We start from the raw sequence: 12,907 nt of genomic DNA on the forward strand, positions 1-12,907 counted from the left end.
AACTAAAAACCAGCGATCAGGCCAGAAACCTGGGAGTAGTGATGGACTCTGACCTGAACATTCAGAGCCACGTAAAGACAGTTACAAAGACGGCCTTCTATCACCTGAAGAACATTTCCAGGATTAAAGGACTAATGTCTCAGCTAGATCTAGAGAAACTCATCCATGCGTTTATCTTCAGTCGTATTGATTATTGTAACGGCGTCTTCACAGGTCTGTCCAACAAATCAATCAAACAGCTGCAGCTGATCCAGAATGCTGCTGCTCGTGTTCTCACTAAAACCAGGAAGATAGAGCACATAACACCAGTTTTAAAGTCTCTCCGCTGGCTCCCTGTAGCTCAAAGAATAGACTTTAAAATACTGGTGTTAGTTTATAAATCACTGAATGGTTTAGCACCACAATACATTAAAGATCTGCTGCTGTTGTATCAACCTTCCAGAACCTCTCAGGTTCTGGTTCTGCTCTGCATCCCCAGAACCAGAACCAAACGAGGAGAAGCAGCATTTAGCATCTATGCACCGAAAATCTGGAACAAACTTCCAGAAAACTGTAAAACAGCTGAAACACTGACTTCCTTTAAATCTCAACTAAAAACCCACTTGTTTAGAGTTGTATTCGAAACGTAATCAATTGCAAATTTATTGATGTTGTGTTTTAATGTTGATTCTATGTTGCATTGTATTTTGTGTTTGATTTGATGTAAAGCACTTTGAAATGCCTTGCTGCTGAAATGTGCTATACAAATAAAGTTTGATTTGATTTGATTTGATTTGTTATTCAGCCCTTTAGGGAAACTTTGTTCATAAAGTGCTATAGATAAAGCTGACATAGATACGGTAAACACTATGAGACGAGTCAACAGCATTAGAGTTACCACATCATTACAATGATGGAGGCCTAATCCTTAAAAAGTTAGGAAAGATTTTTCATGTGATATTCAAATAAAAACATTGGAGCTTCCAAAAAGTTAAAAAGATGTATTTCTTCTTTTTGCATAGAAGTGAGCAAATAACTTTACAAATGTGTTGTATAGCCATAAATGGTGTGACATTGAACGGTTTTGTCACATGGAACCAGTGGTTGCCTCACCTTGTTCTTCATGCAGGACAAAATCCCATCAACAAACGTGGACTTCATCTTGTGGACCTGGAAGAAACAATATAACAACCTGTTAGGAACAACTAAAACAAAAATGCTCCACTGCTGCACAGTTTATACATTCACTTTATTGAAGAAATGAGATGGGGTCAGTTGGATCCAATCACAGAGTTTAGTTAGGTAAAATAACGATCCTACTACGGTAATTCAAAATTTGAAAAGAATGGCTATTAACATAGCCGACCTGTCGGTACTCCAGGATGATTTTTGGCAGAGGATGAAGGTCCTGGAGCTGTAGCAACTGCAACAAGAATATCATAATTATTAAACTTCAAAAGTAGCTTTTGTTGTGAATCTGCATTATTCCTTGTACTTTCTCGCTTTATGTTTCACTTCTTTTGCTTTAATTCTATGTATGAAAGTACTGTAACTTTAAAATATATTTTATAAAGAACTTTGTGCTGGAGGGATTTATATGTAGATGTTTGCTATCTTTGCTTTTTATGATTCATGTGCATAAAAATATGTATTCATCCATCCATCCATTTTCTATACACCCTTCGTTCCTAATGGGCTCGAGAGGCGGGGTTCACTCTGGACAGGTCGCCAGTCTGTCGCAGAAATATGTATTCATACTGGAATAATAAATTAGCCTAAGGTTTTATGAATTAGTAAAGACAAGCAGTTTAAACTGACATGACTGTGCGTGTTTGTGTGTTTCCTGTACCGCTGCCTCTGATGTTGACTGTTGTTGCTTGTTGATGGTCTTGGGAAGCTTCTTGTTCTCGCAGCGCTCCTGTAAGCGCAGCTTCTCAAACAGTACCTTCAAACATTGCATATTGAAAGTATGACACACATACAAGACACAGCTCACAGAAAAGTTGTGCAGATTTGAAATCTACCCTTTCAATGTTTTGTAGGCCCTTACGCTAATGATTCAGTTTGCAAACTGAAGTCCAATTTTAACTTACTGTTCGTAGCTGAGCGCTGCTGGTCACCAAGAATATTTCCCCAGCTGCTTTGTGGGCCTCTTGCTCCAGCTGTTTCATTTTAGTCTGCCAGAAACATAATATTTTTTAGTGAAAAGAAAACACAAAAAACTCAACGCATAACCTTGTTTTAGCTGAAAAGTTTTGCTTCATCATTCCATGAATATAAGGCCATTTTGAAGTTTTTGCACTTTTTTTTTTTCTCTGAGATAGGCTCACCTACAAAGCCACATTTTTAAGTCATACAAGATGTAGGAGATCCATTTAATTTGACTAGTAAATGAGCCCTAAGGTAAAGTTTAGGAGAATATTTCTTATTTGTTAAGCAAAATTTTCCTCATTTCTACCATTTTTTTAACACTGAAATCTATATAACTAAGTCGAGCCTCTTACTGCTACACATGTCAGTCAAGCAGAAACTATATGTAAGATACAAAAACAGCTGTCAAATATCTTTACAAACAAAGCAACACTACAGAAACTGAATTCTTCTCAGAGACCTCAAGATGATGCACTGGTTGAGGTAATAATCCATTTGCCAAGGCAGCAACTTTGTTGTAATAAAGTGCATGTCAAGAGAAATGAAATGAAACTGTATTGAGAAAAAGATAAAGGTGATAAATGAATGAGGAAGTTGAAGAAATCTAAGCAGAGAACAGAAAAATGATTGTAGTAATGCCAAATAATTCATACTCAGACAACATGAACTCAAACAGCTGGGTTTAAAGTTGTTTAAATATTATTCCTCCATAGATTGTGTGGTGGTTACATACGGCAGCTTTATGCTTAAGCTCTTCAAAGGCACAAAATAGACCAGAAAAAGTATAAAAAGTAAAAAGGATGACCACGTGAGAAACAAGATAGCACAGAGAAAATAACAGATTTGTGAGTGTTAAAGCAAATGAGGAACTATCAGGGAACATAAAGTGTTGGGACCTATTTTTAATAAAAAGTGAGAGGAATCATCTGAACAAAGTACAAAAATGAAAGACAATCTCTACACACATATCAAATGCTATTTGAAGAAACAAAAACTGAAAAAGAGACGGGTAGGAACGGACAACAAGGAGGAAGAGTAGATAAGAGGATCGATGGTTCCATCTTTTAGAGAACTGGAATTGATATAAAGTCTAAAACTCTAAAAGTTTTTATATTATACTTTGTCTTTCCACATATCTTCAAACATGGAAAAAACTAAGAGTTAATACCAAACGTTTCCAGAATTTTCCAGACTCTACAAGAACCCCAGGGGGTGGCAAACAAAGGATGCAAACACAAAGAAATACAGAGGCCGACAATGAAAGGGCAAAATGAGGCTAGCTGGCAAAAATCCACCCAAACTCCAAAAACTGGACTTTTTCTCTCCGTCTCCCTCGTTGCCTGCAGCAGGTTCCAGACTGCCTCATCAATATTAGATGCTAGCCCTTTAGACAGTACAGGCCTGGAGGAAATATCAGTGCTTTTTTGTTCTGTCAAAATGCTGTTTCTTTCCCCTTTTGATCCTGATTAACTAGAAATTAAAAGGATCTCTACTGTGATCTGAACAGCCCAGTCAAAAAGCGAAGGGCTCGTTCAGTGACACCTGTCTTGCTGAATTTTAGTGATGCTGTTTTGCAAAACAAAACACCAGGTGAGCATGTCTGTGAGACACGCCCTGACAGAACAGAGACTTGATGTTCAGACAGGTGAACCTGACAGCTCAGACAGAAAACCCAAAACGACAGTGTGGGGACACACCTGACTCCATTCATCATTGCTGAATATTGCGAAGAGACAAGCGAACACTCAGCTGTGAACATCAGTGTCTCTCCCAGTGTGCGTGTGTGTGTGTGTGTGTGTGTGTGTGATGTTCTTTCATGCAAGCTAGCCTCTTAAAAGAGAAAGAAAATCAGGAACATCGAGTCTATTTATAGTCCTAGTAGCCAAGATACCAAAACTGTCTCCACAACAACTCCCCTGCTGGTGCTTCCATCAGATGTGAATGAGTTTAAGGGCATATGTTTGATTCTGCGCCTGAAAAAAAAAAAGACTGCAGGGATCTGAATCTACAACATTAATCAGTGTCTTTGTCAGACCGTGATAAATTGCATATAGTCGTCAGTCTTCATTTTTATTTCTGAGAAAAAATTCGCCCAAAAGACGTTCACTCTCAGCAGAAGAAGGAAACCCAAAATGTATTTATTTCTACATTTTTCCACTTTGCACTCCAGAGGTCTCACTGTTTCCCCTTTCTTTGAAGCCTACTGTCTCCCACACGTTGCTTCCGTAGCCAAAACTTCACCCAGAATGATGGAGCACAAATCACAAACACATTTAAAGGCCAATAATCATCAAAGGTCAAAGCCTAAACATAGAAAATCTTAAAAACATAAAGCATACATAACCCACAACCACAGCTGTTCTTTAAAGCAGATTCATCATTTTGACGCTTCCTACAGACATAACATTCAGTGACACAGTAAACTCTGGAAGAATCGCATTGTTTTGTCTTTTAAGTAGCAATTATAGCTGGCTTGCGTCACCAACATGTTTTTACCACCTCTGACATGTAAATTTGTGAACAATATATTTAATGTCACTTGGACTGACAAATATTTATTTCACCCTCACTTTCAAATTCAAAACCACTGTACTAAAGAGTGTGTGGCAGTGTTTAACTTTCTAAACTTTAGTCTTTAATGGTATCTGTTACGTCACTAAACAAATTGATTTCAAATTTCAATTACATTGGAGGAAAATTGTTGACAGATTGTTTGCTAATGTAACCATAGCTTAAAAAAGGTATACTTTCTAAAATTGCAGCCAGTGAGTGGAAACTATTTGTTTAACTACACTGATCTTTTCCAGTGTTGTTGTGGCATACTGCTAAAATCTCCTGTAAAACATTTCAAAGACTGAGTCCACCTTACCCCAAGCAGGTCTGAAGTTCTCTTGAGTGCTCCTTTGTCCACATAGATGCAGTGGCTTTCCATGACTGAAATGCAACACACATGTTCTGACAGTCAATACTTGAAAATAAGTGTAATAATTAGACAATAAGGCTTTCTACTGGTAATAATAGCCCTATAATTTTATTTAAATCTTACTAATATAGGGATTAAAACAAAAAGTCATAAAAATGTATCTTATATCAAGATTCTGTTGCTTTTTCAGGAACCAACAATGGTGTTTACCAGCAAGAACAGTGATCATCCTCAGCTCAATTTCTGAGTAGAGTTCCCACAAGCCATGGCTCTGAAAATTCAATCAGTCAGGCAGGTTAATAGTGTCATTTCACACGTAGTTAATTAAAGGCGTGTGTACAACCAACCTGTAGTTTAGAGCATAAGGCCAGATTTAGGTCAAAGAGCCAATAGAGACTTGAGATGATATGAGAAACCTAAACAAAAGAGAGCAGACAGGTGAATGGAGTAAGATAGCTGAGAAGAGAAACAGTATTACTCAATATTATGGTGTTTTTGTGAATTTGCATCCGCAAAAACACCAAGTGATGGTGTGGAAATTAAAGAGCACTCACTTTAATTAACACAACACTCATTTAAAACTACCGTACATCTCATTAGCCAACCAAAATTAGGCTGTTGTGTTACTCTAAACAGCAGAAGGGCAAAAGGGGAACACATTCTGCACATTAAATATACATAAAAACATTTTGGAAAGCACATCGTAATGTTGCATACACTTTTTAGCTGACGTTTATGTGAGACATTAAAATAAAAAAAACCAAATTGGATTAGAAACAGTTATTCTAAATCACAGGCAGAAAGAAGGGCCACATATATTATTTTTTTCTCTATCCGCGTTAAAATGGTTTTATCCTAGTTGTTTATTAGTTTGGTAAAGAGGCCATTATGTCTGTGTGTCGCTACCTTAATTACTCTCCAATTCAATCAAGCTCTGGGATAATTGAACCTAAACTGAAAATGCACCAAAACATCCCCAAAACATATCAGCCTCCCCTAAATGTTTCATGAGGGTTTTGTTCAAAATTCAGATTCTACACTCTGGACTCAGTGAACTCAATAAACTTACTAAAACATTAATCTTTTGTATTTGTTGTACCTCTATAAAGGAATTTTTTGTTGTTCTAGGACCTCTGCAATGCTCGGATACATTTAAGATTTTATGTTTGTCTTTTTCCCAGCCAGATGATCCATAATTAAAAGGTGAAGAATAGAGTCAGTATGTTTTTCAGGTAAGCTAAAGTCACTTTGACCTTCAGATCCCTCACACATCCAAAAAGTTAGATTTATCTTGATCCAAATGTTACACTTTAAGACAGGTGCAGTAGATTTTAGTGAGAAATACTGACTGTGAACGGAAACATAGCATAAAGAAGAAGCCTCTGACAGTTCCAGATGTACAGCGCAGTAATTTTCAACCACTTGCTGTGTTCAGAAGCTAATTAAGTGACATTTGGCTAACCTTGTCAGGACTCACGGAGGGTGATGCACGTGACTTTTTGCAATGTTTATTAAGCAGGTCTTTGAAACAGGAGGAGGGATCAGTGGGATCCAGCAGCCACCCTGAAACCTGTGGATCTTGGATCTGACAACCTGCCACTGCAAACAGTAATAAGAAAGCACAAAGAAAAGAACATCACACAGCATAGCCCAATATGAACAGAGACTGGTAGAAATAACTGAATAGACCTGGTCTAGAAAAGGTTGACTGTGTTTGGAGAACTATTGCAGAAACACCCTAAGTTTGTTCCATTCAGAGAAAGCAAAATGTATTATGCAGCCACAATAATATATTTTTTAAAAGTATGTTATTTCATTTAATTTACATTGAAAAAACCAATGTCACAAGTATGCTTGGACAAAAATCAGTTAAGTAAAATGACTATATATATATATATATGAATGAGAAAAAAAACAAAAAAAAACAGGAGTGCACAAACACAAAATTTTTAAAATAAAAAAAACTGTTATAAAATTGTAAAGTACCAAGAAAAGCAAAAGAAATAAAGTTTAGTTTGACTTCAACTAGTCATCCTCCTATAGCTCAAATCTCTGTGTAGGAGTACAAGATATGCTCCTTATAAGGTACGCTCAGAAGTAAATATATGTCACTTAAAAGCTCAGGTTAATTTTTTCTGAAAATTCTTCCAAGCAACAACATTAACTTTAATAAGCCTATACGTGTGAAGATACACAATGATCCTTGAAGGCAGCTGAAGGTGAAAATTAACGCACAAATTGTGGTGTGAGAAGAGTGTGAAGATGCGTCATCTCAAGAGCTATACCTCGTTTCCAGCTTAGATCCTGTTTGTATAACAGCAGAACTGTACGAAGAAAATCCTTGGCTTTATAGCAAACCACCAGTTTTGACCTTGACAGCACACAGAGTATCATATCTCTGTGGCACACAATTTTAAAGACTCTTTTAGGACTTCAGCATGTTTATGAAAGATGTAAAATGAATTTAGATTTACAGTGAAGCTCTTTGTTGTACAAAGGTTTCTCTCATACAGACAGACAGACCTGGTAAAAGGCTGCTGAGTGTGCTGAAGTTGCTGTTGTGCCCATGGAGGGTTGTGCTCTAGTTTTAAGTAGACCAGGCTGTCATTCGGCCCCAGTGACCAACAAGGTGTGGCACAGCAAAGATCATTCTTCATCAGCACTAGGAGGCCACACACTGCTGGAGCGAGCTTCTATGTCAGGAATCAGAAAAGAACATGTTAAACAGAAGAGCAGGCATGTGTCAAAAAGGCTTTAAACCAAATTATTGTACTGATAAAACCAGGTGTTTACCATTTAAAAAGTAGTAAATACTAAAATTTCCTATTTGAGGTATTTTAAAGCAGTATTACTGGCAGATTTACAGGTTGTTTTCTGATGAAGAAAACAACCCCTCTAGGGATTTCACTAAGTTTCTAGTTGTAAAAATTAACAGAACAGTCCCTCTCCCTGAAGTTGGAATTTATAGGTGGAAATCCAATTTGACTGCCTTTTTATTTATGAATTTACCTTATCCATTTGTTAAAAAAAATCCTTACATTAAGAGGTAACTGTGGTGATTAAAGTTACCAAAATACAAAGAAGTGCACTGTAATTACATTGTATTAACAGCAGTTACCCTGGCTGCTTTAATACATTGACATGTTGAATTTACCCAAATAGAGCAAAGAACTCAAGCCAATTATATGTAACGCTAATGTTCAGGACCAATGAGCTATCTCGCAATCTCAGTGTACAGGCCACTAGAGTCCACTCACCTGTTCACGATCTAACTGAGTTGCTCCATCCTGAAACATCATTGTTAGCACCACCACCTCAGCCTGCCCAGCCTGCTTCAGCATCTGCACTCTCTCCTCTGAGTCCAGCCTCCCAGAATCCTTTATTCTGCCATCGAATGTCAGGCTTGTAGGGCGTGAGCCAGCCTTGGAGTGAGTTTGTAGCTCACTAGTCGTAACTACGTCATGAAAACCTTTCAGACCGTCGATGGCTGGATCGATCCTCAATTTGGCCAACCTATGTTTGCATAGTTTGGCAAAGAGCTTCTGTTTGGGCGCAATCGTTCCCATTTCATTGGAGGACTTTTCCAGTTTGCTCTGACTAATGGGCTGAGTTTGCTCCAGAACATGTGATTGTGTAGGGATTTTAAACCTAACATCTGTCTTTGGAGTGATCTTAACCTGCTGTTCTTCTGATGATGTTGGACATCCAGAAATGAATGGTTGAAGTCTGATTTTCTTCACCTCGCTGACGCCTCCTTCCACCACCGTCCGTGGTGAGGAGCGCGGCGGTTCCCACTTTGGAGGGTGACTTTTTTTGTGGGTCTTCAGGGGTGGACTTACACATTGATGGTGGAAAACATCACATTTTCTTTTTTGGGGAAAGGATGGCGTGAGGGGAGGATGATGTGAGTGAGTCTGTTGTTTTATGTATAGTTCTTTGTCAAGTGATGTTGTAGTTGTGAGCAAGCTCTGGGGAAAGGAGGAGAAAAGAAAGCAAAGCACAAAACACTAAAATCAGAAGGACTGTTTATGAAGATCTTATATGATGTTGTACAAAGAATATCCACAAAGAATGACATGAATAAAGACACTTTATAGATGTACATATAGTACTTTGCAAAAGTATGTTGGAACCTGTTCACATTTTATTAAGTCACAACCACAAATGTTAATATCTTTGATGCACAAAAACAGCACATTACAGTGAAATGGGAGTAAATTGTCAATGCCTTTCAATAATTTTTAACAAATAATCACAAAAATGCATATTTACATTCATCCTGAAATAGATAAAATGCAGTGTCATCTATCGCCTTCAGATGTTACCTAACTGAGAAAGGGTAAAAACTGAATGTGGGACTCAGCCCTCAGCACTGCTTCCCAGACTAGAAGTCAGACAGCGGAGATGTTGTTCGTCTGAGAAGTCTGCCTGAAGCTAGGACAGGGACACGGGGTCACCTTCCTACACAACACCAAACCCCATCTGTTCCCACATTTTTTTTTATTTTTTATTTTTTCAGGAAAAGTTTGTTCTTCTTGGTTTTTTAGTTAAATTACATGGTTCCATATCGTGATTACTGCAGTAGTTAGAAGTTACTGACATGAGCTTCCTGATAATAAATTACAATTAATTATTTATATAAAGTCTCTAAAATACTCTAAGACACGTAAAAGAGATGTGATGACTTTCAAAGAATATAATGAGCAAGTGGATGAAGGTGCAAAATTCTGTACGGTTCAGTGGACAGGCATTCCTGTGAATCAGCTCCCCCAGGAGGATCTTCCTGATTTCCCTGTAAACACAGCCTGTTTTCCTGCTGACAAAGTCATGAACCTCCCTCGGGTGCTGTGCTACAGGATATAGATAGAAAACCAAGGCAGGCCGTGGCCCGCAGCCGAGCGCTAGGCGAACGGAGCTGTGAGAGAGTGAATGACAAGGGAGAGAGAGAGAACATCCTCTGCTGATTGTAGCAATACAGTATCGCCTTGCACCTCTTTCTGTAATCTCCTTCGTCCCGCCATCTTTTCCGCGCACTCCCACATCTTCGATCCGCTGATTTGTCTGTAAAGCCATGAGCCCCACCCTTTTGTTCACTTTGGACAACAGCACCAATAACGTCGGGACAGCGTTTTAAGAACTTTTGGTGAACTTTACAGCTTAGCAAAGAGCCTTCAGTTGTCTGTGTGCTGGAACACTCCCTCTACTTCCCAATTTCATGCAAGACAGATTAATTTGTCAGTGTGTGAAGACACAGAGACCTAATCCCCTGCTGAAAGCAGCGATTAAAATTTAAGGACTTTTTGGATGCCTGCAATAACAGTAACAAGTGTCCCCAGAAAGAGGGATTAAGAGGCAGAGGTTGTGGTTGCGTAAGTCTCTATGAAAAAAGTGAGGAAGTCCCAAATAAACTACTTTTTGTGTTATTTTCCCGGACAAAAAGTTTTCACTAGAAATTTCAGCACATGATTAAAAAAACCATCTTCATTTCATTTTGGATCGTCTCAGATTTCTGATTATATGCTGCTGTTTTGTGCCACTAAGACTCACCTGCAGATCGCCATGATGTTGCTGGCTGTCGCGACGATCGAGAGGCCTGAACTCTGACCTAAGCAGCTCAAACTCCAGGGAAAGTGTTGGTACAAGACATCGTTCGCCATCCGAGCCCTCTGGAAGAAGGCAAGTGACAGCGTTTTTAAAAAATCAGATCAGCACTTTTCTTGCACATCATGAATCAATAAATCTATTCTGTTGCGTATGCGTATTTTTTAGTAAGCATGTAAAAGTCAGCCGAATGCGTCAGTCAGCACAGAGCGACAAAAGGGGCTCTGCCAGGATTATATCAACCTGCTTGCTCCTGATGGGGAATCTGTACATGAGTTTGTGTGTGTCCGTTGGTTCAGCACTGTCTGTGCATCTGTTACGGTCATTGACCTCTAGGGGCTCTCTTTATGAGAGAGCTTCTTCTTTGTGTTTCAGTTCCACCTGGCTGCCACAGGTGTAATGTGTTGGAGCTCGTCAGCCACCCCATAAAGAGCTCCAAACCTGAGATGTCAGATCCCTTTTTCCCTGGGCCTTGATCTGGTGTGATCATGTCTGTGAACTGACTTTGTTTGAGACTTTGGATAACTTTGCTGTGAGCATTTGTGTGAAGCTTAAAGTGGTTATAATTTTGTTTTTCTTCACAGTGGAAGCTGGTAGGGGTTCTCTGCCATTTTGTTTAACTATTTTTCTCCTGTTTCTTGGTTAGTCAGGGAGTTCAGGTTTTGTACTTTGTTTTCAGTTCTCTTCTAGGAAGTGTTTTTATTTTATAATTAAAAGGGGGATGTTTTGTTTGTTGTTTTGGCCTTGGAGACCCTGAAGCTAAAAGCTTCCCTGTGCATGTTTATTGTGACTTAGATTTTATGTTGAACTGTCAATTAAACTATCTTTTTTCTACTGAAGCCAACTGCTCCAGATATTTTATTTTGTGTTACATCCAGTGCCAGTATTTACCCTTGGTGGTCTTGGGGGGGGTTGTAACATAAGTGGGGGCTCGTCCGGGATTATTTTTGAAAATGGCACAGTTTAATTTGGAGGAGTTTTAGGTAATCCTACCAGTACAGCAGTTGGATGTTTGTAGAAAAGATGATTTATTTGAAATTGCTTCATATTTTGGTATCAATGTTTCAAAGTCTTTGCTCAAACGTGAACTAAAATCTCTTATTATTAGTAGCTTGGTTGAAAAAGGAGTTCTATCCGTGGAAATGGATAAAGAGGACACCACCTGTTCTGAATCTGCTGATCAGCCTGAGGTCTATGCTGAGGAGGGAGTGAAGACACCACCTTTTGCTGCCAAACCAGAGGGGGAAAAACCACCAGTCTCTCCCACGGTTTGAGCCTTTCTCTGTTGAATCCTCAAATCCTAGTGTTGAGGCACGTCTAAAGGTACGTCTAGTTCGTCTAGAACTTGAAGCTAAAGAAAGGGAACGGAAGGATGAATTTGAGTTCCAGCTTAAATGCAGAAGACTTGAAGCTGAAACTGCCATCAAAATGCTCAGTTGGAGCTACAGTCTCATAAATGACTGCTGTTACTTCAGATTCTGGTGAAGAAGACAATATCAGTATTCCCTCAAATAAACCTTCCTCTTCTCCAGCACCTTTTACGTTTGACATCAGCAAAAATATTGCCCTGGTCCCACCATTCCGGGAGACGGAGGTGGAGGCATATTTTAATGCATTTGAACGTATTGCTGTTGCCCTTCACTGGCCCACAGATGTCTGGTCCCTTTTGTTGCAGTGCAAACTTACTGGTAAGGCACAGGAAGTATGTGCAGCACTCACCATTGAAGACAGTCTAGTGTATGACAAAGTTAAAGCTGCCATACTCAGGGCATATGAGCTGGTGCCTGAGGCATACAGGCAGCGGTTTAGAGCCTTAAGAAAATCCTCTGCACAAACATTTGTTGAGTTTGCAAGAGAAAAAGGAATGTTATTTGACAGATGGTGCCAGGCAACTAAAACTTCTGATTTTACTTCATTACGTGAGTTGATATTATTGGAGGAGTACAAAAACTGCCTTCCAGATCGTACAGTTTTGTACTTGAATGAGCAGAAAGCATCCACCTTACAAGAGGCAGCTGTACTGGCTGAAGAATTTGCCCTTACTCACAAAAATGTTTTCGTGGGTAAATCTGACCAACCTTCTCGTGACAAAACATGGAAAGATGTGCCACAATCTCAAGTTAAGAACACTCCAATTTCAAAATTGGAGAGACAATGTTTTTATTGTCATAAAATGGGGCATATTGTTTCTGACTGTTTGGCCCTAAAACGTAAACAAGCACCCCAATCACCAAAACCAGCTAAAGGGGTTGG

The 12,907-nt window shown here is 39.0% G+C and overlaps 1 protein-coding gene across 6 annotated transcripts in view; it reads right to left on the reverse strand.

The window, feature by feature from the left end:
• Positions 1-12,907, reverse strand: part of LOC122820373 (DNA polymerase nu-like) — a 65,251-nt gene that overhangs the window by 37,636 nt on the left and 14,708 nt on the right. For 2 of the 6 annotated variants that reach the window (XR_006368778.1, XM_044097736.1), the window contains exons 6-17: positions 10,601-10,719; positions 8,311-9,021; positions 7,577-7,746; positions 7,339-7,451; positions 6,516-6,652; positions 5,401-5,469; positions 5,264-5,324; positions 5,000-5,064; positions 2,073-2,156; positions 1,829-1,924; positions 1,346-1,402; positions 1,093-1,149 (exon numbers count right to left, since the gene is read on the reverse strand). Coding sequence is in view for 3 of the 6 variants with exons in the window: in XM_044097736.1 (XP_043953671.1) it covers positions 1,093-1,149; positions 1,346-1,402; positions 1,829-1,924; positions 2,073-2,156; positions 5,000-5,064; positions 5,264-5,324; positions 5,401-5,469; positions 6,516-6,652; positions 7,339-7,451; positions 7,577-7,746; positions 8,311-9,021; positions 10,601-10,719 (1,739 nt within the window). In the remaining 3 variants the exon portion in view is untranslated. Of the gene's footprint in view, positions 1-1,092; positions 1,150-1,345; positions 1,403-1,828; positions 1,925-2,072; positions 2,157-4,999; positions 5,065-5,263; positions 5,325-5,400; positions 5,470-6,515; positions 6,653-7,338; positions 7,452-7,576; positions 7,747-8,310; positions 9,022-10,600; positions 10,720-12,907 lie in introns of those variants that run through there. The other 4 variants (XM_044097738.1, XM_044097737.1, XR_006368780.1 and 1 more) reach the window with 4 other exon arrangements.

This window comes from Gambusia affinis, linkage group LG18, assembly GCF_019740435.1.
Source record: "Gambusia affinis linkage group LG18, SWU_Gaff_1.0, whole genome shotgun sequence".
NCBI classification, from domain to species: Eukaryota; Metazoa; Chordata; class Actinopteri; order Cyprinodontiformes; family Poeciliidae; genus Gambusia; species Gambusia affinis.